At 44.9% G+C, this 22,049-nt stretch overlaps 1 protein-coding gene across 2 annotated transcripts in view; it reads right to left on the reverse strand.

The window, feature by feature from the left end:
• Positions 1-22,049, reverse strand: part of VPS37A (VPS37A subunit of ESCRT-I) — a 391,970-nt gene that overhangs the window by 151,499 nt on the left and 218,422 nt on the right. For both annotated transcript variants that reach the window (XM_086962586.1, XM_086962587.1), the window contains exons 8-9: positions 5,308-5,366; positions 5,161-5,229 (exon numbers count right to left, since the gene is read on the reverse strand). In XM_086962586.1, the coding sequence (XP_086818712.1) occupies positions 5,161-5,229; positions 5,308-5,366 (128 nt within the window). The remainder of the gene's footprint in view (positions 1-5,160; positions 5,230-5,307; positions 5,367-22,049) is intronic.

The following is a 22,049-nucleotide window of genomic DNA, read 5'->3' on the forward strand; positions in this document are numbered from 1 at the left end:
TAATTCCCTTGTGCTAAATGGCTTTCTGATCTCAAAAGCTTCAGACCCTCTTCCAAGTTTTCGATCACTCTTTCAATACCCTTCCAGGATAGTTCAAGAGCGGCTGGGCAGATCCATCAACATTTAATTTGTTCATCGTTTAATATTTGTCTGATTGCTCTCAGGTTTCTTATGGAGTATAAAGTGTCAAGTTCCTGAAAAAGGAGAATTTTAGAATGCTTGTATTCAACTTGTTCTATTTGTATGCTATTTCTTATGATTGCTTCTTTATTTCTGTAATCAGTCAATTTTACTATGATGTGCCTCTTTAGGAGGATGGGTCGTTAAGCTTCCTCTTTTCTCTATGAGCTATTACAATGCCAATTCTAGCTTCATGGGGGTTTTGAAGTAACGTCTTAAAGATGAAAGATGGCCTCCAGGTAAACATTGACAATATCTTTTTCTACTTTTTTTTCAAAGCTGCGAGTACTGATGTTATCTCTGACACATTTTTGCAAAATCTTGACATTTATCTTTTAACTGTTTGCCCTGTGCTCTTAAGTGAGCACTGAGGTTCTAAGAAATTACCCCATTTTTTGTTATGGGTCCTATTTATTTATTTTTATGTGGATTTGCTGGCTTTAGAACTCTGTGCACTTTACCAATGTTCAACAGTAGTAAAGTACCTGTGCTTCCCCTAGAAAACATGTTCTGTACACTGGAGCTCCCTATTTGGCTTATGTAACTTCCCTATCAGTCCATTGCAAATGGTGCTTAAAATGTTTCTGCAACCATGGAAAATGAAATGCCATATGTACCCTTCTGTACGAATAACAGTATCCCAACTGGTATTGATTGAAGACAGTTAGTAAAGATATGTAAAAAACATTATCCGAAAGGAAACAAGCAGACTCTATATAATTCTGTCATGTGCTAGAAGCATAATTTTATGTATAAATATTTAAAAGTGAAACAGAGATATAGTTTACAGTTATAGCAGCACTGCAGTATCTAAATCACAAAAACTGAAAAACAACCCAAATTGTACGTGGTGCTCTAGGTGTAACAGTGGAAACCAAAATAGCGAAGCATGTAACAATGTGAGACAGCGTGGGTGGTGCAAAGTGACTGGTGAATAAATATACAGTGAGATATTTGATATACGCGGTTCCAAGTAGATTAAAAGTTCATTTTGGAAGTATTCAATGTAGTCAACCGCTTCGTATCTCGCGCCTGTATTTGCGCTGGAAGGTCGACGGCGTTTCGATCCTAGTTAGTTCAGGATCTTCATCAGCACTGGGTCGTGGGCAGTGCCAAATTTGCAGAAGTATCCGGACCGTTTAATGGGGGATCCGAAATGACTTCCTGGTGCCGATCAGAGGTGGTGAGTACCGTGGCGATCCAGGAAGTGAATGAATTCGAAACAGCCGATCTCGAGCGTAGTCGGCTGGTATGGAGTGAATCTGTTCTGTTGTAGCATAGGCCAAGGTATGTTTGTGAGCACAGCCTCCGACTTTCACCAGGGAAAACCTTTTAAAGGGCCATTTTTTAGACAGTCTAAAAAATGGCCCTTTGAAAGGTTTTCCCTGGTGAAAGTCGGAGGCTGTGTTCACGAACATACCTTGACCTATGCTACAACAGAACAGATTCACTCTCTACCAGCCGACCACGCAATGGTGTTTTCCCTTATCTGTAATTTGTCCCTTCAATAGTTCCCTGTCATAGAAGTCAGATTTCTGCTGAGGGGGTTGGGGCACGTGTAAGTGACCATCAGGATCACATATTTTCTTGTCACCCAGCCCCTGCCCACTTTATTTATGATTCCTGGTCGGGGGTCGTAATGAGCACCAGAGGGCATCAGCAGTAAGGTTCCTTGAGGTCTCTGCAGGCCTGATTGTGTGCAATGCACCCAAAAGCGCTTGCACTCCCAACTCTGCTCCATGCTGTGCCCACACGAAAGCCATCCAGGATGGGTCCTGATTAATTCCTGGTAAGCCAGAGAAGTTGGGGCAGTTTTCGGAGATGGGTGGGTATAGTCGCCTTGACCACCAGCAGGACGGGACAGAGCTCTGCAACCAAGGCCATGCAGATATGGCGGTAGTTACAGAACGAATATGCTACTTACCAGTATGCATCTGTTCTTGGCATGTAGGGCTGCTGACATTCATATCTGTGCATAGATCGCCGCCTAGTGTTGGGTCCGGATGATTGCACATTGTTGTCCTGGAAGAGTCTTCGAAGTATCACAAGATAGGTGGCTCCTCCCCTGGACTACAGTGCGCATGGGCATCGACTCCATCCTCAGATTTTTTCCGCCATTGGGTTCGGATGTCTTTGGGTTCCCTCTAGTCGGAATCGATAGAAAACTTTCTTGAGACCAAAAGGTCTTTAGTCTAATACGTCGGTATAGTCTTGCGTTTGGTCTTAGTTCTTCCAGCTCGGTTCCGAGCCGGATTCTCTACACCCGCGTGCTCTCGGCACGGAAGGCCCAGTCGACGCTCCAGAACTCGACCGTCCATCATGGACCGAAGTCCATTCAAGAGATGTCCCGTCTGCAACTCGAAGTGTCCACATCGACGTCCACCCGGTGTGCAACAAGTGTCTGTCGCCGGACCACGATTAAGCCAAGTGTATGGCTTGTTCACGCTTCAGGTCCATCACCACAGACAGGTGGGTCAGAAAACTTAATCAATACGGTTATTGTCTGGAGTTAACATCCACTCCACCCAACATGCCCCCAAGAAACCGTCCTATGTCGGCCGAGCATTTGCACTTATTGCAGCAGGAAGTCACCGTTATGCTGCAAAAAGGGGCAATAGAACTCGTGCCTATGCAAGAAAGAGGCACAGGGGTCTACTCCCTGTACTTCTTGATACCAAAGAAGGACGGGTCCCTCCGGCCCATCCTGGACCTCAGGCCACTCAACCATTACATCCTGTCGGAGCACTTCCATATGCTGACCCTGCAGCAAGTGCTCCCGTTGCTCAGTCAGGGGGATTTTCTCGCAACTTTAGACCAAAAGGATGCGTACTTTCACATTCCACTGCACCCTTCACACAGGAAATACCTCAGTTTCACCATCCAAAACCAGCACTACCAGTTCAAGGTTTTGCCTTTCGGTGTCACCACGGCACCCAGGGTGTTCACGAAGTGCCTGGCGACAGTGGCGGCGCATCTCAGGAGACGGAACATTCACGTCTACCCTTATCTGGACGACTGGCTCATCCAGGCAAAGTCAGCCCAGCAGTGTGCCGCCCATATGCACAGATATGAATTCAGCAGCCCACATGCCTCGAACCCTCTGCTCTATCAAGGATAGTGTTTCCAATCTGGTGTTCTGTTACTTTAGGAGAGGTTTATTGAGTCACCATCAGTACCTTGGTTTGAGTTTTAGTGAATCTTCACATGCTGATGCTCATAATGGCTGTGCCAAGGGTCCAGAACGATGCAAAAGAGTTGCTATGGCACCGCCATCTTGGGCGAAAGCACACTAGGTGATCATATCATAAGTGTGTGCTTCTGGAAGGTGTGCTTCAAGATATTATCAAGAGTACACTGAGGACAAACAAGCACGTTGTCTTTAATCAATGTTTGGAAAACCTACTTTTGGAAGCCAGAAATGGACTAACAGATATATGAGTGTGTTGGAGCGTGAAGTTTTTGCTTCTAGTGACAGGAATTTGTAAAACCATCACTGCTCCTCTGTGACCAGTATTAAGGCAGCGATATGCATGCAAGAAGTTGGCTTTTGACATTAACAGTCTTTCGTCATATTTTGGTTATGCATTAGTTCTAGTTAATGACCATTCCCAGTGTACTGAAGGTAAGCTTGCTGGAAGGAATTCACTGAGCTGGTTAGGGATTTCATTTTCAGTAAGGAATATTTTCTGAAACACCAGTGACTGATATGATGTCCACCTCAACTTACCTCTGATGGCAAGAGATATCATATTCCACATGTCCTCACCACATTAATGAATTGTAATGGTCAAGTAGAATGATTTCATAAATATCTCAAGGAAACATCCATCTGGCTTTTTGTAATAATTTCTTTTAATTCATTATTGTGAGGGACAGCTTGTGATCCTCACAAGTATGGCCATGGTGGATGAGGAAAAAGCAATTTGTGGAAGCAGAGGTGTCTTTGTGAAAGATTATAGGAATCAATAACAGTGGTGACCAAACAAAATCTGTCCAAGATAATGAACGTCTGATAGAGAAAAGTGAGTAATGGGCCAAAATGTATTTATCAGAAATTGCCAGTAAAAGTAATTCCATTTTAGCAAGACTTTAAAAGTGGTCAAAATCGAGGAAAGTAGTGTGATGCCTCAAAACAGAAAATGTTAGAGATTAAAGAGTTGGTATGTTTTTCAAGATCTACTACTCAAATTCCTTCGACTGCATTGGATCATGATCCCTGTGGTTTGAGTGAGAAGCTTCTTCATGCAAACTTTATGTTATGCCAAGGGAAGTAGAAGGATTTGTTCTGGACTCTTCAGAACACAGATGTGATGTCCTAGACCTTCCTTCCACAGAACACAGAAGGCTGAACTGATTTCACATGCTAGAAGAATTAATAATTTTGCCTGAATTTGTAAGTAGTCATGGAGAATGATTCAAGACTGTGAGTAATAATCCTTGGTAATCTTCCTGGATGATTCCCCTCTCAAATGATTCAATAACTACTTTGCTCAATTTATATTTTATTATTTCTGTTCTCTTTTGACGGGCGAGATGTATTCTCTATTAGGTTGTAACTTACGCGCCCAATGTAAACCTTCGGTGAAGGTAAACATACATTAAATTATTGTGCCTACTTCCTCGGCTTGAGCTCTTGTCCAAGCTTGCAGTGCAGCATTCTGAGCTCTGATCCTGAGATTATATTAGGCACGTATATCTAAACATCGGCCCGACTAATGCAGGATTGGCTTTCACTAAAAGATAGAATTGTACCTGGTAACAGTGCTACAAAATTCTGGCCTAATTTGCAGGAGGGTCCTCCTTTCTGTCCTTGCTCTGCATAATCTCGATAGGTGCATGAGCTGAGATTTCCAAATAAATCGAGTCAGAGTAAAATCTACTGGACACCACGTTATCATTATCTCTATTGTCATGTATAATATATTTCCCAAAAGGTGACTTGCAACTTAGATTGTCACAGACAATAACAACACAACTTACCTCACTGAGCTCATGTTGCCTTTGCATCTTTTTCTCAAAAGTGGATTTCATCTGAGTAAGCACTTCATACTGAAACAAACAAAGCAGTAGTAAGACAGGCACGTTTCCTTTACATTTTAGCCTGAGACAGAATTTAAAAACTCTTACTTTATCCAGTATAGCATGCCTTTTAGTTTCCAGGATTGGCTCCATTTGGAGGTTTTTTTCTGTAAAATAAAGTACATGTAAATTAATTCAACTTTTGGTTCTTCTTCTTAAATTACTTTCATATTTTATTATATTAATTCACCACTAAGCCCTTACGTTCTCGAGTAGCAAGCTACTCACCGAAAAAAGCGATTTGATGCATCGTCAGGGGTAGTAAGAGCTATATAAATACAAATACAATACAATAAACATTGTTTGTGCTGTGTTTGACACTTCATAAGATTTGTGTTAGACCGGTCATCCTTGGTATGTCTTCCCCAGACTTTTTGCCTTCAACGCTCCCGTTTTCTGATTTTCATTTGTGTTGCCATTATAACTCTGTGCACTTTAGCACTGCTAACCAGTGCCTGTGCTTGCTCCCTAAAACATGGTACAATTGGCTTACACCTGAATGGCATATTTAATTTACTTATAAGTCCATAGTATATGATACTAAATGTACCCAGGGCCTGTAAATTAACTGTTATGAATGGGCTTGCAGCACTCATTGTATCACCAACTTAAGTAGCACTTTTAAACATGTCTCAGGCCGGTCATTGTAGCGTACAGTGCAGGTTTAAAACTGCCATATCCACCTGGCAAAACAGCACATTTGGTAGTCCTAGTTTCTTTTTAAAACATAGGTCTCCACAAAGGTAGGCCCGAAACAGTCTATCTACTCCGAATGTAGGCCCTAAAAAGGGTAAGGTGCATTGTATTTAAAAAACAGGGAAGTGTTTTTTCAAGTTTTACATGTCCTGGTAGTTTAAAACTCCAAATGTGTGCTTCGCTACGAGGAGGTCTATCTCTTCCACTAAATAACATTGGTTTGCCTTATTGCATTTAATAAGTGATTAGGGATCTCGAACCTCTCTTCACCCCACATTTATGCACAAGTACAAGTTCACTGCAGCACATTAAAGGGATTTCTCTGTTCCTCTTGCACATCAAAACTTTTCCTGTATATTCCACACTGTACAACCACACTTCACCAACCAAGAACAGGTCACAAAGAACTCTACTGCCAGTCAGCTGAAAAGCACTGCATTGCGAACCTCACTTCTTGGCATATCCTAGTACATCTTCTAAGCCCCAAAAGGAATTATATGTTGCTTACCATCTTCAGAGAGCAAGAGAAAGGGCATTGGTTTCTTATTCCTCATTCTAATGAGTTGAGCTAATTCTGATAAGGAATGTGGGAGTCAGATAACCCTGTTCGAGTAACTCAGCTGCATGGAGAGTTTTATATATAGCTAGGGATTCTCACCCTGGCCCCTAGAAACGGTAGGCGGACACACAGTTATTGGTATTTTACGATAAAAGGTTATTTATTATGCATTATTCTAACATAAATATTATGTATCAGAATTATGGTAACATCTCATCAGTCATATTATAGAATGAGGTGAATGTTAGAAATACCTCAAACATTTTACATATTCTTTACTTTCTCTATTGGATTAGTCCATTCTCTCTCTGCCTATTTATCTTTCCTTCTGTCTTTCATCTATCTATCCATCTTTCACTTTATCGATCTATCCATCAATCTATCACAGTCAGTTCTCAACTTCACCCGACCCTAATCCCCAGTGCTTTTCATACCTTCTTTTCTAATGCTTCTCTTCAGAGAGGAGAGGGGAAATTAATACATCATTGCTCTGGAACATAACAATGTCTCTGTTACAGAAGCATGCACAAGGCAGTCAAATGCATTCCTACAATTTAAAGATGTAAAAACACGCCCTCTGCATGCTTTGGGGACCGTGAATTCCATCAGAGCATTTCCGAAAAGCGACATCAGCTCTCTGCACGCACCTTGCTCTCATTCTGCTCAGGAATACTCCTCCCGTTTTCGTCACCTCCCAATCGCCATAGCCACAAGCAAAAAAACTGACGGGGTCCCTCACACTTGCATATTTCCGCTGCTGGAGCAGTTTTGGTTTCCACCTGGGCTTCACGTGCTACGTTTCTTTGGTGGTGGTTGTGTGAGATGGGGGTCTGAAGGCACATCCCTGCCAGTCATGCTATGGTGCAGTTTTGTAGCGTATTGATTACTAGACACTTGTGCATGTTCATCAATCAAGGAAATTAAATGCCTCTGACACATGCATCACTGAATGCAATCACAAAGACAACACCCACCACTTTCACCACCCCACAGACAACCTCTGTACACACCTCATGCACCTCAAATACCACACGCATCACCTATACTCGACAAATGCACTCTATCAACATACCCACTGCAAACGAAGTCCCGGGCTGCCACAGCCCCATAGAAATACCATGCACACCACCTGCACCACACACACAGACACCAGAAATCCATGCATAACCCAAACATGTTCCAGCAAACAACCTAACCTACCTGAGAAACAGACCACACAACAATGCGTCATACATACATACCCCTCACAAATCTGACACCGCATCCTCCTTTTGCAGTTCAAGCTCGCCCACTTATTACATTAGGGTGCAACATTTTTTGCCTCACCACTTTCAAAATCCACCAGCCGCCACTGGTCACAGCCTACCACTGGGGGGGGGGGGGGGAGGGGGGAGAGGGGAGAGAGGAGAGGGGGAGGGGGGAGGCTGGAAGGGTAGAGGACACTCCCTAGCAGACAAGGTCTGCCTGCTCAAATGCCTCATCTCATCATTTGGAAGCAGAGCCCCAGCTGAAGGAACACCCTGGAGAGCTGCTCTGTAGGGGGCAGAGGAGTACCTATGTGGGAGTCAGAGGAGCCCAGCCTCGCCACCTGTGGCTGAGTCCAGGTTTCAATGTATCTTCCTGGCTTGTCCAGAGCTCAGCTCTGTTAGAAACGCTCGCTGGGTGTCCTCTAGGTGTTGCTGCGAGTATTGCTAACAGCCCCCACACGCTGTGTTGCACCGTGTCTACAGCAGCAGCTGTGGGGTCTTCTCAGCGCCATGTTAGAAGCTGATGCGCAAGGTCTAGATATGCCAAGTGGTTTGGGGCAGGCACCGGTGGAATCACTTTTTTGTGCCAATGCGCCTCCTTGGGCATAGAGAAGGAGAGCAGACATGCTTCAAACGGATTCCTTAATGTGCAAGCTAAGGAATACACATAGCAACAGTGTTGTGACCGTATTTTTGGCTCTATTTCTGAGTGATGGTGACTTTCCGCTTGCTACCATCCTGGATCTTTATTCTTGGCTTGTGTTGGTCCTTTTCAGCGCTTTTTCCACACCTAGAAGCATAAACTAGAGGATAGCTGCTTTATATGATGATAGATCCCTTATTCTTCACTCTAATCCATCTATTGCCTATTGGCTTTGACATAATTATGTGTCCTTTCATCATCCTACCTATAGTAGAGGGTGGACCCTGTGGTCCTGACTTTATATTACATATTGGTATGGTTTGTGTATGTACTCTGACAGAGCTAAGTGTTATTTCATCCTTCTCAGGCCTACAAGGCCCAGAACTAGAGAGACTCCATTTTGCTTTCTGTCCCTGCAGACTGAGATGCTTGCAGGGTAAAGGTGATGTTTTAGTTATGAGGTGTTGTTCGCTAGGGGAAAACCAGCCGAGACTGGTTCTTATCGGAGGAATGTGTTTGTCTCTTGGGCCTAGACGTAACATGCAGATGGTCACTGCAGGCTGCGCAGGAGGCCTCGGAGCTGGCACAGGAATTCGGTGGGAGGCAGCCCTCTGTTGGAACTTTCCATGAGGAGAGAGCATTCCATATTAGTGAAGTGCAGAGGCGGAGTCAGTCAGAAGGAGTTGGAGCAGAGGAGAGAAGAAGACAGTCGATGCTTGGAACAGAGAGAAGACAGACAGACAGTCAGTGAATTGGAACCAGAGAGAGAAGTCAGAAGCAGTTGTGAGCAGATGGTGTTTTGAACAGAGAGAAGTGAGATGATGTTTGGAACTGAAGGAAGCAGTCAGAAGCAGTTACTTATCAGAAGGAGTTGTGATCAACTGGAGTCTGAAGTGATGCCTTTTGGAAGAGACTGAAGTTATATCGTGGATTAGTCTGTGGGAGCAGCTGGAGTGAATTGGACATTGGAACTGAGATAATCAGACAGAGTGAAGAAGCTAGTGGAGCGAACGGTTATCAGAGTGGCAGAAACTATTAGGCTGAAGCTGGAAGGTGGAGAGAGTTCGTGGGGGAGAGGAATCCAGTGCAGAGTGATCAGCGCAGATGCGTGTCCAAGAGTGCAGGGGAGGATCTGAGACAAACTAAGGCACAGACGAGAGAGGAACCCAGATGACAGCTAGAGCAAGACTTCATACTAAAAAGGTGATACCTTTCCTGTAATATAGTTTGCTTTACATTTAAACATTAACCTTGTCCCTATTGTGTTGCTAATACTTTTTCTTTCAGCGGTGTGCAGTCTATTTACAGTACCTGTTAGTTACATGTGGATGTGGTATAGTAATAAAGCTTTACAGAGACCCCGCAGATCTGTGTATGTGTCTATTCCCATTTTCCTTTGCAGGCTATATGTTACAGTATAGTGTTATATTGTTAATGTTATTGTAATAAAGGAACCCCAGTTCTTAGTGAACCAACGTATGCCTTGTTCTTATACAGTAAAGGTAACCTTTTCTTCTAGTCAGGTGTCATTGCACGAACGGAAGCGACCCCCGATCAGGTAAATGGTACCTGAATAATTAGGGAGAGAGAAGCCCTTGAACTAGAGAATAAGTTGTACACCGTGTAATTCGGCCATTCCATAATAATATTGTACCTCTAGTGAATAGTGAGAGAAACTTCCTAACATAGAGAGAGAGAGCTGAAGATATTGATAGGAAAGTGATCGTCGTTGTGTAGCGGCGTTAGTGAGAGCACTGATTGTGGTCAGTGTGTATACCCACAAGATTGTGGCTTGAGAGAGCACCAGGGGGGAAACTGGTGGGTAATGAGATCGCCTCGAGGGAAAGTGGCGTTAGTGAGTGCACTGATTGTAGTCAGTGTGTATACCCACAGAATTGTGGCTTGTGTATGTATGAAATAGTGAGAGCACTAGGGGGGACACTGGTGTTTATACCCACAAGATTGTGGCTTGTTTAATGAGAGCACTGGTTGCGGTCAGTGTGTAATGGTAAGTAATCAGAACTGCCCCAGGGTAGATTAGTCTGGGCCCATGTGGTCGCGAGACTATGAGGTATGAGTGTGGTGTAGGGCATGGACGTCCTTAGTAATCAGTGAGTATTCCTAGTAATCCCTATAGATTTAATGGTGTTTCTGATGATATGAGCTTGTATATTGCTAATTCCCCATCCTCAGGTAGGTACCCAGGTGCCTGGATAGATGGGTCCTGAGGAGGGAGGTGGTTGCGTTTCGGCAGGGTTGGTGGTGTCTTGGTGAGCTGATCCTATCTGGTCCGAAAATCCGGTTGTTACATCTGGCGTCACGAATCGTTTACTTAGCCTGTGTGCACTGTATTGTTTTTATCTTGTTGGTTTGCACTCGGCACAAAATTGACCTATGGGCTTGAACAGTTGCACTGTAAGGAGATTGCAGTACATCATGGCATTTGACTTATGCAGGGTGGAAGGAATGCTTTTCATCTTGGTGTTTGAACTGACAGGCTTGAAGGGTAACTGTACGTGATGGAGCTAATTACATCTTGGTGATAATGCAGTTGTACATATGTGTGTGAAAAATGCTTGTAAATTGCCCATTAAATGGCTTGCTGCATTTGCTTATGCTGTGAAATGTATTCAGTGTAATATGACTTGTGGAGTTCCTTGTAAATAGCTCCTTGTAAATATGGCTTGTGAGGAGCATGTTCTCATTTTGACTTGCTGAGTTCCTTGTGAATTGCGCCTTGTAAATATGCCTTGTGAAGAGCATGTCAATATTATGACTTGTTGAGTTTCTTGTAAATATGGCTTGTGAATAGCGCCATGTGAATATGACTTGTATATGGCATGTTATCATTACGTTAGGCAGGAGAGAGCTGGATCTCTTTCAAGTGCTTGGAGAAAATGTTTCGAAGATGAGCGCACGTGTTATATGAAAACGTGGAGAGATGAGTTCATGACTTTCCCATGTATCTGCAGACATTGGGGAATGATTGTGTTTGAGCTGCCAAAGGGTTAATATCTTGGATTGAGACGGCAGTATTTATTTTAACATGCTGTTTAACATGCATGGTTACATGAGCTGACAATAAAAGTCAGTGATTGTTTGGATTATTGATGGTTTGATTTGACTTTTTGATTAGTTGCATGGTTCGCCTATGTGCCTTGACAGCTAGCTGACAGGATGGTTAACATCTTGCATGGAGAAAAAAAAAAAGCAGTGTTCATTTAACATTCTGTTTAAAATGCGTCCACGAGTTTGTGTGGGTTTGCCTTTGAACACATGATTTAATGTGTCTGACTCGGAGGTCGGAAAGTTGTAAATCAACCAGTCGGATTGAGAAAAGGGTTTTCAGCTCAGCTTGGATGCTGTAAAGGGAGATACATCTCAGTGTTTTAGAATTAGTGTTTACCGGCTGCAAAAATAAAAAAAAAAACAGACCCATCATAGAATGTGCTTTAATTAGTGAAATGCAACCGTGTGCTTTTAAAAAAATAGTTTTGTAGTGTATTTTGCACATCTAGAAAATATAATTGATTATTTTCCTAATGCAAGCTGCCCTTTTGTTTAAAGTTCAAATGCACATGTTTCTGTATTTTGCGCTGATATGCAGCGGACCAGCGTGTGAGTAAACCCACTCAGTTAGAAAAAATGGCTATCTGCAAAAACAAATCTGGCCCTTTTACTATGTAGAACAGAAAGGCTTGCGCACCAAATTATGAATTCTTGGTTATGCAGTGCAAAATTTCCCCCTTGTTTAAATTGATGGTGTTTCAAATGTTATTTTAAGAAATGTGTCGTGATTTCCTATGTTGCTGTATGAAATGTTATTCTAATATTTTCCTTTTCAGCATGTAGCAGTACATTATGATATATAGTTTTTTTTAGATTCTACAGAATTATTCTAGGTTACAAAAAAAATATGTCTTTCTTAATTCCTGTTTTTAGGATGCTTTTTACCACGTCTAAATCTGCTTAAATTAGTTAGAAATAATGGTGCAGTGTTTCGAATTGAAGAGTGTTTGAAGCCTGGGAACAGAGTATGTTTTAAGTTAGAAAGAATTTGCTTTGACCTTGGCTGATATGAGCCAAGCTCCCATGAATGTTTTGAAAGGAGAGGCTTTTTTTTTTGGAGCGTCCCTCTGAAGCAGACTTGCCTGTCCTTGTTTTTTTATTTTTGGCAAATATTCCTGTTTTTAGGATGCTTTTTACCACGTCTAAATCTGCTTAAATTAGTTAGAAATAATGGTGCAGTGTTTCGAATTGAAGAGTGTTTGAAGCCTGGGAGCAGAGTATGTTTTAAGTTAGAAAGAATTTGCTTTGACCTTGGCTGATATGAGCCAAGCTCCCATGAATGTTTTGAAAGGAGAGGCTTTTTTTTTGGAGCGTCCCTCTGAAGCAGACTTGCCTGTCCTTGTTTTTTTATTTTTGGCAAATATTCAGCAGTTCTCAGCACTCAGAGTTTTGAAAGGGTGGAGGCCCTGTAGGTGACTTATGAGAGCAGAGACAAACAGTTTGTTATTCTCGGCTATGATTCAGTTCTTTCAGCAGAGAAATGTTTATATAAGGGGGGGTCAAGTTGCTCTTCCTTACAGTCGGCCCAGAAAGCTTAATTGACATCAGATAAAGGATGTTTGTAAATGCAGAATAATTGGCAGACGCTTGGCCCTTGGAGTAAGATAAATACAGTAGGCACAGAAAGCTTCCCTGACTAGAGATATGAGATGCTTGAACAGAATAATTGGCAGGAGCTTTGCTCCTGCAATGAGATCAGCATTTGGCAGTGATTCAATATTACATCGCAGTGTAGCCCGGCTCCTGCTTATTATGGTTGGAGCTGATTCAAAACTCTGAGCGCGGACATCTTTCTGGAGGGAGGGGCTGTTTCTCAAAGGAGTGAGGAGTAGCTAGGCCCCAGCCCTTCTGGCTGTGTATGACAAAATTAGATTTTGCCCAAACAAATTAAAAGAATATGGTATAGGTAGAATGTTTAAATCATTCCTTGGATTTAGAAGAGTTCTTTTCAGGAATTAGGAGGTTTCTTACGAAAATAAAAAGCACTTGGGGTGCTTTTTGAATGGAAAATGTGTTTTTGCAAGATTGATGATGCGTGTTTCTCATTTCAGATGGCTGACTGACGTGTGGGGGCCCTGTATGAGTGTGACTTTCTTATTTTGGAGTGATGTGTTTTTGTTATTTTCGGAGTGAGTGCCCCTACCCCCAAAAACCCTCGAGCCTGGACCCGGACCAGAAGCGGACGTACCAGGAAGACCGGAGTGGAGGATGTGCTTCCTTGGCACAGGATACAGATGAAGATGGAGGATCATGGCCTATACGAATGAACTGTTTTCCTAAGAAGAAACCAACTACAGAAGAGAACTTTTTATAGTGACTTAACTTTTCAATGTACATTACAATCTGCAGTTGGCTGCATCTGAAGTCAGGTTAAAATTCTGGAGTCCCTAAAGAAATTTTTTTTCCTGACAAAGCCAATAGTTCTATTTTTGAATTTTTTTTTAATTGACCTGAAATGTAATTCCTTGGCCTGCATTCTTGAGTCTTGCATTTTTTCCCATGTTTCTATTTCAGATGGACATTATGCCACTTTTTTGCAGTTACCATACATAGGCCCCACTTGAAAAAAAATTCTCAGTCCTGTTCATGGTTTTGATTTTCCAGTTTAAAAGATGCAGTGCCACATTAATGCAATGATGCAAATGATATTGTTTGAATGTCATAGGGTGATTAATGAGCTGCTTTAATAATCTGATGCCCTGTGATACATGATATTTTGATTTTAGTATGCTACGCTATTTCATTATTGATACAGGTTGATTTTACACTTGTTTATCTTTCACCTATTTCATAGTTTTCCTGTTTTCTCTAAAACAGTATTGCCAATGTAAAGAAAGCAATGTTTTAAATGATGGTGCACACATGTGTTCCACGGATTGATACAGAGGGATTAGGTGCAAACTGTTTCCTGAGTTAGATGACTTGTGACCTTTACCTATTGCCTTTGGCATGGTCTACTATTACTCAATTTCCCAAGTTTAAGTCTATGATCTTTTAGAAGAATATATACACCACACTTAGATAACTTTCTTTGATTTATTGCTTGATATGCCTAGTGCTACACCAGCTATTTTGTAGAGATGGGGTTATCCTTGTTTTCCTGTTATTACACTATCACTTCGATCCATCAACTCTTAATTAGAACAGTGGGATTAGTTCCAAGGGTGGTCACCCTAGACTTTAAGTTGTCCTGGGAGGTGTGTCTTTTAGTCAGGTTATGTCCTACATCTATTAGTAATAGTTGCCCAGACTTTGAGGACCCTTTGTCATGTTTATTTGTCAGATTTTACCAAATCCTTTCTCAAGTTGACCGGAGTAGGTAGGCCTCATTTAGGCCCTTTGTTGTTTTCATTCCACGAACATGTCCCTACATCAATAGATTTCATGAGTTATCACTAGAAGTTGAGGCACATTTAGTTCAAGGGTGCTTTGATTTGTTTTCAGTTGGTTGTCAGATTTATATTTCCCTACATCAAGTTTTAGGAGGTATTTCCTTAAGTTGTCATTCATTTTAGGGAGTCTTTTGGTTTTTGGTTTTGTTAATAGATTATGTTGATGTTTGTTTATTTGTTTGTTGTTGTTTATGGATGTTAGCAAGTTAAATTCAAGGGTGGAGTGTTGTGACCGTATTTTTGGCTCTATTTCTGAGTGATGGTGACTTTAAGCTTGCTACCATCCTGGATCTTTATTCTTGGCTTGTGTTGGTCCTTTTCAGGCCTTTTTCCACACCTAGAAGCATAAACTATAGGATAGCTGCTTTATATGATGATAGATCCCTTATTCTTGACTCTAATCCATCTATTGCCTAGTGGCTTTGACATAATTATGTGTCCTTTCATCATCCTACCTATAGTAGAGGGTGGATCCTGTAGTCCTGACTTTATATTACATATTGGTATGGTTTGTTGTATGTACTCTGACAGAGCTAAGTGTTATTTCATCCTTCTCAGGCCTACAAGGCCCAGAACTAGAGAAACTCCATTTTGCCTTCTGTCCCTGCAGACTGAGATGCTTGCAGGGTAAAGGTGATGTTTTAGTTATGAGGTGTTGTTCGCTAGGGGAAAACCAGCCGAGACTGGTTCTTATCGGAGGAATGTGTTTGTCTCTTGGGCCTAGACGTAACATGCAGATGGTCACTACAGGCTGCGCAGGAGGCCTCGGAGCTGGCACAGGAATTCGGTGGGAAGCAGCCCTCTGTTGGAACTTTTCATGAGGAGAGAGCATTCCATATTAGTGAAGTGCAGAGGCGGAGTCAGTCAGAAGGAGTTGCAGCAGAGGAGAGAAGAAGAGACAGTCGATGCTTGGAACAGAGAGAAGTCAGTTTGTCAGTTTTGTGAGTGAGTCAGTTGGAGCAGAGGAGAGAAGAAGACAGTCGATGCTTGGAACAGAGAAAAGACAGACAGACAGTCAGTGAATTGGAACCAGAGAGAGAAGTCAGAAGCAGTTGTGAGCAGATGGTGTTTTGAACAGAGAGAAGTGAGATGATGTTTGGAACTGAAGGAAGCAGTCTGAAGCAGTTACTTATCAGAAGGAGTTGTGATCAGCTGGAGTCTGAAGTGATGCCTTATGGAAGAGACTGAAGTTATATCGTGGATTAGTGTGTGGGAGCAGCTGGAGTGAATTGGACATTGGAACTGAGATAATCAGACAGAGTGAAGAAGCTAGTGGAGCGAACGGTTATCAGAGCGGCAGAAACTATTAGGCTGAAGCTGGAAGGCACAGACCAGAAAGGAACCCAGATGACAGCTAGAGCAAGACTTCATACTAATAAGGTGATACCTTTCCTGTAATATAGTTTGCTTTATATTTAAACATTAACCTTGTCCCTATTGTGTTGCTAATCCTTTTTCTTTCAGTCTATTTACAGTCCCTGTTAGTTACATGTGGATGTGGTATAGTAATAAAGCTTTACAGAGACCCCGCAGATCTGTGTATGTGTCTATTCCCATTTTCCTTTGCAGGCTATATGTTATAGTATAGTGTTATATTGTTAATGTTATTGTAATAAAGGAACCCCAGTTCTTAGTGAACCAACGTATGCCTTGTTCTTATACAGTAAAGGTAACCTTTTCTTCTAGTCAGGTGTCATTGCACGAACGGAAGCGACCCCCGATCAGGTAAGTGGTACCTGAATAATTAGGGAGAGAGGAGCCCTTGAACTAGAGAATAAGTTGTACACTGTGCAATTCAGCCATTCCATAATATTATTGTACCTCTAGTGAATAGTGAGAGAAACTTCCTAACATAGAGAGAGAGAGCTGAAGGTATTCATAGGAAAGTGATCGTCGTTGTGTAGCGGCGTTAGTGAGAGCACTGATTGTGGTCAGTGTGTATACCCACAAGATTGTGGCTTGAGAGAGCACCAGGGGGGAAACTGGTGTGTAATGAGATCGCCTCTAGGGAAAGTGGCGTTAGTGAGAGCACTGATTGTGGTCAGAGTGTATACCCACAGGATTGTGGCTTGTGTATGTATGAAATAGTGAGAGCACCAGGGGGGACACTGGTGTTTATACCCACAAGATTGTGGCTTGTTTAATGAGAGCACTGGTTGCGGTCAGTGTGTAATGGTAAGTAATCAGAACTGCCCCAGGGTAGATTAGTCTGGGCCCATGTGGTCGCGAGACTATGAGGTATGAGTGTGTTGTAGGGCATGGACGTCCTTAGTAATCAATGAGTATTCCTAGTAATCCCTATAGATTTAGTGGTGTTTCTGATGATACGAGCTTGTATATTGCTAATTCCCCATCCTCAGGTAGGTACCCAGGTGCCTGGATAGATGGGTCCTGAGGAGGGAGGTGGTTGCGTTTCGGCTGGGTTGGTGGTGTCTTGGTGAGCTGATCCTATCTGGTCCGAAAATCCGGTCGTTACAAACAGGTTGTCTAGTATGCCAATCAACGTGCTGAGTGAATACCCAATTTTCTCTTCCTTTTCACTTCAATTCACTGCTCTGTGGCGACATTAAGCTGACATGTAAAAAGGAGTCACCTTGCCTTGCAACCGGTGTGTTCCTTCCATGCCTACTTAAGTGTGACTCATGCCTTCCTAACTTGATCTAGGTGTGTTACTAAGCCCATTTAACATTCAGTAAATATGTACAAATTAGTACAATATAGAAGATAATGATTGAGCACCCTTGTCATGTCTAGCTAGGTGACTAAGTGGTACAGTAAAAAACCTTCAGGAGAGGTTCCACTTTGCAGATCTATCGCCAACTGTTTTGGTTACCGACCAATGATCTGCAACCACAAATGCAGTTGCAAATAATTGCCTATCGACTCTCAAAGGAGAGGGGGCACCTGCTACTTGAACCTTTACGTTTGAGAATCAGTATTGGTTGCAAAAGGCAATTTGCGAGTCAGAAAGACTTCTCTGACTCTCAATTTGCCTTTTGTACATTGCAACTCATTGTGCTGTGCTCACAAAGGTTGCAATTTTGTGACTGCAAAAGTTTCATGTATATACATATATATGAAACCCAAACCAAAAACAGTCTTGTGTGCACCACTAAATGAACCCCTAGCGTACTTTACATTTTGTGCTGCAACCATGCCACACCTCACACAGTCCAAGTGCTACTGGTATTGAAAGAAAACATAATTCAGAAATGAGCAGCCAGATATTCTCTCAATACAGAGCAGTCAATATTAACAAGTGTGGCATCAAGATCATGAAATGTCAAAGTACAACAGGCATTTTTTTATGTGAACAAATCTGGAGAGAATTAAGGCCATGCCCTACAAGTATTTCCTAAATACGGGTTGACTGGTCACAACTATCTTCTTTTGTAATTTACTTTAAAGAACCTTTCTATAAGTCATTGTTCAGCATTCTGACCATCATTTGTTCCTTTTGCCACCCTAAGTAGCAACAGTGTACCCAGATGAGGGTCCCATGCTCACTTCGCCACTGGATTCAAGCTAGCCAAGCTGATGAGGGTTGATGCCCCGAAACCGGTCCCAAGATGCTTGTTTCCGGTCCAGGGAGGACCTGGCTTAGCAGTTCGGGCTGGATTGTTCCCATGAGGAGCAGGGTCAAGACTGATTTGCATACATCTGGGTCCAAACTGGGGTGGCGTGGTGAACAAACAAAAGATGGATTAAACCTAGATCTTTGTGACTGGGGGTTAACGTTTGCATTGTTCAGCATTCCGTCCATTATTTGTTCCTTTTATTTGCACCTATTAATAGAAGGCACCAAAAGCTGTGTGTGTCTACACTTTACAGGCATCAGGGTGTGGGCCCGCGCTCCTACAAACCACTCAGATAACACTATAGGTTTAAAGTATTTTATTAAGGCATAAAAAAGAACACGGGGAGGGGAGCAGGAAGTCAGGTAAACATACAATACAAGAAGCAAAACGTTGCAGCGAGTCAGAAGGAAAAGAGGGAGACAGGGTGCCCCAGAGGGTAACAAGGCAAAGACATAGGCAATAAGGTATTGTGTACGATCCCCCTGTAGGCCCCCACTCCCTAGGCAAGGTCAAGCCAAAATAACACTCCGCGACACAGTGAAGGAGAAGCATACCGTTCCACCAGCCCCTCGACCCCAGAAGGGAAGGAGAAAGAAAAGCAAGGAAAGAAAGAAGAAAAAACAATACCCCAACATCCCCGTCCGAAAGTCAGCATTAGAAGCATATAACTCCACTTCCCACCCCCAGCCCTCGGCCCCCAATCCGCACATTCACTCCGCCGCTGGCGCCGGCGGCGTCAGCCTAAGGAGGCGCAGGTACCGTGGACACGTAAGCTCGCGAAATTCCGTGGACAGCAGTGCCAAAAAGGGATGCCAGAGCTCCTCAAACTGGTCAACATTCCCAGCCACCGTTAGCGATATCTTCTCCATGCCCAGTACCTGCCAGAGCCTATGCAACCAACCAGTGATAGAGGGGGCAGTGGGGGTGCGCCAAAGTACCAGTATATTCTGGACGGCGGAGCCTAGCGCAATCGCAATCTGCCTGCCCCTGCGGGATTTCAGCGGGTACATCAAATCATTGGGGAGGCCAAGCAAGACATACGCGGGGAAGCGCGGAAGCTCGATCTCAAAATGCCTGTCCACCTCATCTAAGCCTTCCTTCCAGTAGGCCGACAGCACCGGGCACTCCCAGAGAATGTGCGTGAGGGTACCCTCCTGTCCGCAGCCGCGCCAGCAACCCTTATCGCCTATTTTGCGCATCTCGTAGAGCCGCTCCGGGGTGTAGTACCAATAGGTGGACACTTTAGTGAAGGTTTCCGTCAGCCCAGTGTGGTACGCAGAGTGCCTCGCCCGATATGCAATCTTGTCCCACTCCTTGTGGCTCAGGGTCCTGCCCAGTTCCCTGTGCCAGCGCTCCCTCCCTGGGTTATGGTAATGAAACGGCGGGGGTTGGAGAAACTTATACAAATCAGTGATGAGTTTGGCGTCCGAGGCCCGGGTTACCAACCATCGCTCAAAGGGCGTAATCGAACGGGCGGCGACGTCACGCACTGGGGGTTGAAGAGCCCAGTGGCGGACTTGCATGTAACGCAGTCTGTCCCCCTCCGTCAGGCCAAACTCCTGTCGGAGCTGCTGGAAGGGGAGCACGCCCTCCGGCCCGTAGATCTGGAAAAGCGCCCTCTATCCCGCGCTCACCCAGTGGGAAAAGGCCCCCGGCTCCAGACCCGGGGTGAAGTCCGGGTTGCCAGCAATGGGAGTGAACGGCGATGGAAAAGTGGTGAGCTACCGAAGCTCACACACCGCGTCCCACACTCTTAGCGGGACCCGGGTGATAAAGGAAGCGTAGAGATTAGGTGGTCGATGGATGCGCCGCAGGAACGGGACCTCCTGGAGGGTACGGCCTGCAACTGCCTGGTCTTGAAAGAGCCAGTGTTTGTCCGATTCCCACCGGCTCCACTCCACCAGGTACCGGAGCTGCGCCGCCTGGAAGTACTTCCGGAGGTCCGGGACTCCGAGACCTCCCGCCTCCGGGGCAAGCATGGAGAGGACCCGCTTCATCCGAGGCTTACGGCCCTGCCACACAAAGCGGGAGATGTCTGCCTGCGCCTGCCGTATCCAACCCACAGGGGGCTGAAGAGGCAGAGCGCGAAAAAGATACAGGATCTGGGGTAGTATTGTCATCTTCACCGCCGCAATACGGCCTAGCCACGAAAGTAGGCCCTTGTTCCATCGGCTGAGTTCCTCCTTGATCTTTTTGCCCAGAGAGGAATAGTTAGCCGCGACCATAGCAGGCAGGGAGGGGGCAAGCAAAATGCCCAGGTAAGCCACCGTGGAGGAGGACCACTGCATAGGGAAGAGACTTTGAAGGTCCCGCCTGGTGTCGGCAGAAAGCGACACATCCAGCGCAGCCGACTTGGCCATGTTCATTTTAAAGCCCGCGACGCGGCCAAAAGCGTTCAGCTCCTGGACGCAGGCAGGGAGTGACCGCCTGGGGTCATCTAGGGTCAGCAAGACATCGTCCGCGTATAAGCTGACAGTGTGTGTGTATTGCCCCATCTTCACCCCAATAGCGTCCGGGTTGTCGCGGATCCTCTGCGCAAACGGCTCCATATAAAGGGCAAAGAGGAGCGGCGAGAGGGGGCAACCCTGTCTCGTGCCTCGCTCAATGGCGAAGCTGCCGGAGCTGTGTCCATTGACACGCACTGACGCGGACGGTCGCCTGTAGCAGTTAAAGACCATAGTGCGGAACTTCTCGCCGATCCCCAGTTTCCCAAGAACCAGCTCGAGATATGGCCAATGAACCCTATCAAAGGCCTTCTCCGCGTCGACCGATAGAAGCATCCGCTCCCCCGGGACGCGTGAGGCCTTTTCCAGCACGTGCGTCACCCTCTTCGTGTTGTCGACCGTCTGCCTACCGGGTACAAAACCGGCCTGATCCGCCTCCGCCAAACCTGGTAGGTGTAGACCCAGTCTGGCCGCCAAGATTCCGGTATAAAGCTTGAGGTCCACATTTAGGAGCGAAATGGGCCGGTACGAGCCGCACAAGGTCCGGTCCTTCCCCGGCTTGGGGATAACCGACACAGTCGCCGAGAGGAGGTCCGGTGGAATGGCACCCGGTTCGGAGAAGGAATTGAACAAGCGGGCCAGGAGAGGAGCAACAGTGGGACAGAAGGTCTTGTAGAACAAGGCCGTGTAGCCATCCGGACCCGGGGCTTTACCATGCTTCAGCCGCGCGATCACGGAGATGACCTCCTCCACGTGAATGTCCCTCTCCAGGTGGTCCGCCTGGGAGGGGTCCAAGGCCGGGAGGGTCACGGAATCCAAATAGGCCTCAGCCTCTCCCGGTGGGGAAGGCTCTGAAGCGTACAGTGCCTCGTAAAAGGAACGAAAGGTATCTGCCACCTCCGCGTCACCGGAAACCGGGATCCCACCCACTCCCACCAGCTCCTTCACCACATTGCGTTGCTGCGCGGCCCTGAGCCTATGGGCCAGGAGCTTACCGCACCTGTCCCCGCCGGTGTAAAAGGCATGTTTCAGGCGCAGCGCTGCGTATTCCGCCCGATCCAGATCCAACGCAGAGAGGAGTTTCCGTGCCGCCTTCAGTTGCTTCCAAACACGAGGAGCCCCCGTACGGCGGTGGACCTGCTCAAGCTCCCTAACCTGCGCT

This window comes from Lissotriton vulgaris, chromosome 3_1, assembly GCF_964263255.1.
Source record: "Lissotriton vulgaris chromosome 3_1, aLisVul1.2, whole genome shotgun sequence".
NCBI classification, from domain to species: domain Eukaryota; kingdom Metazoa; phylum Chordata; class Amphibia; order Caudata; family Salamandridae; genus Lissotriton; species Lissotriton vulgaris.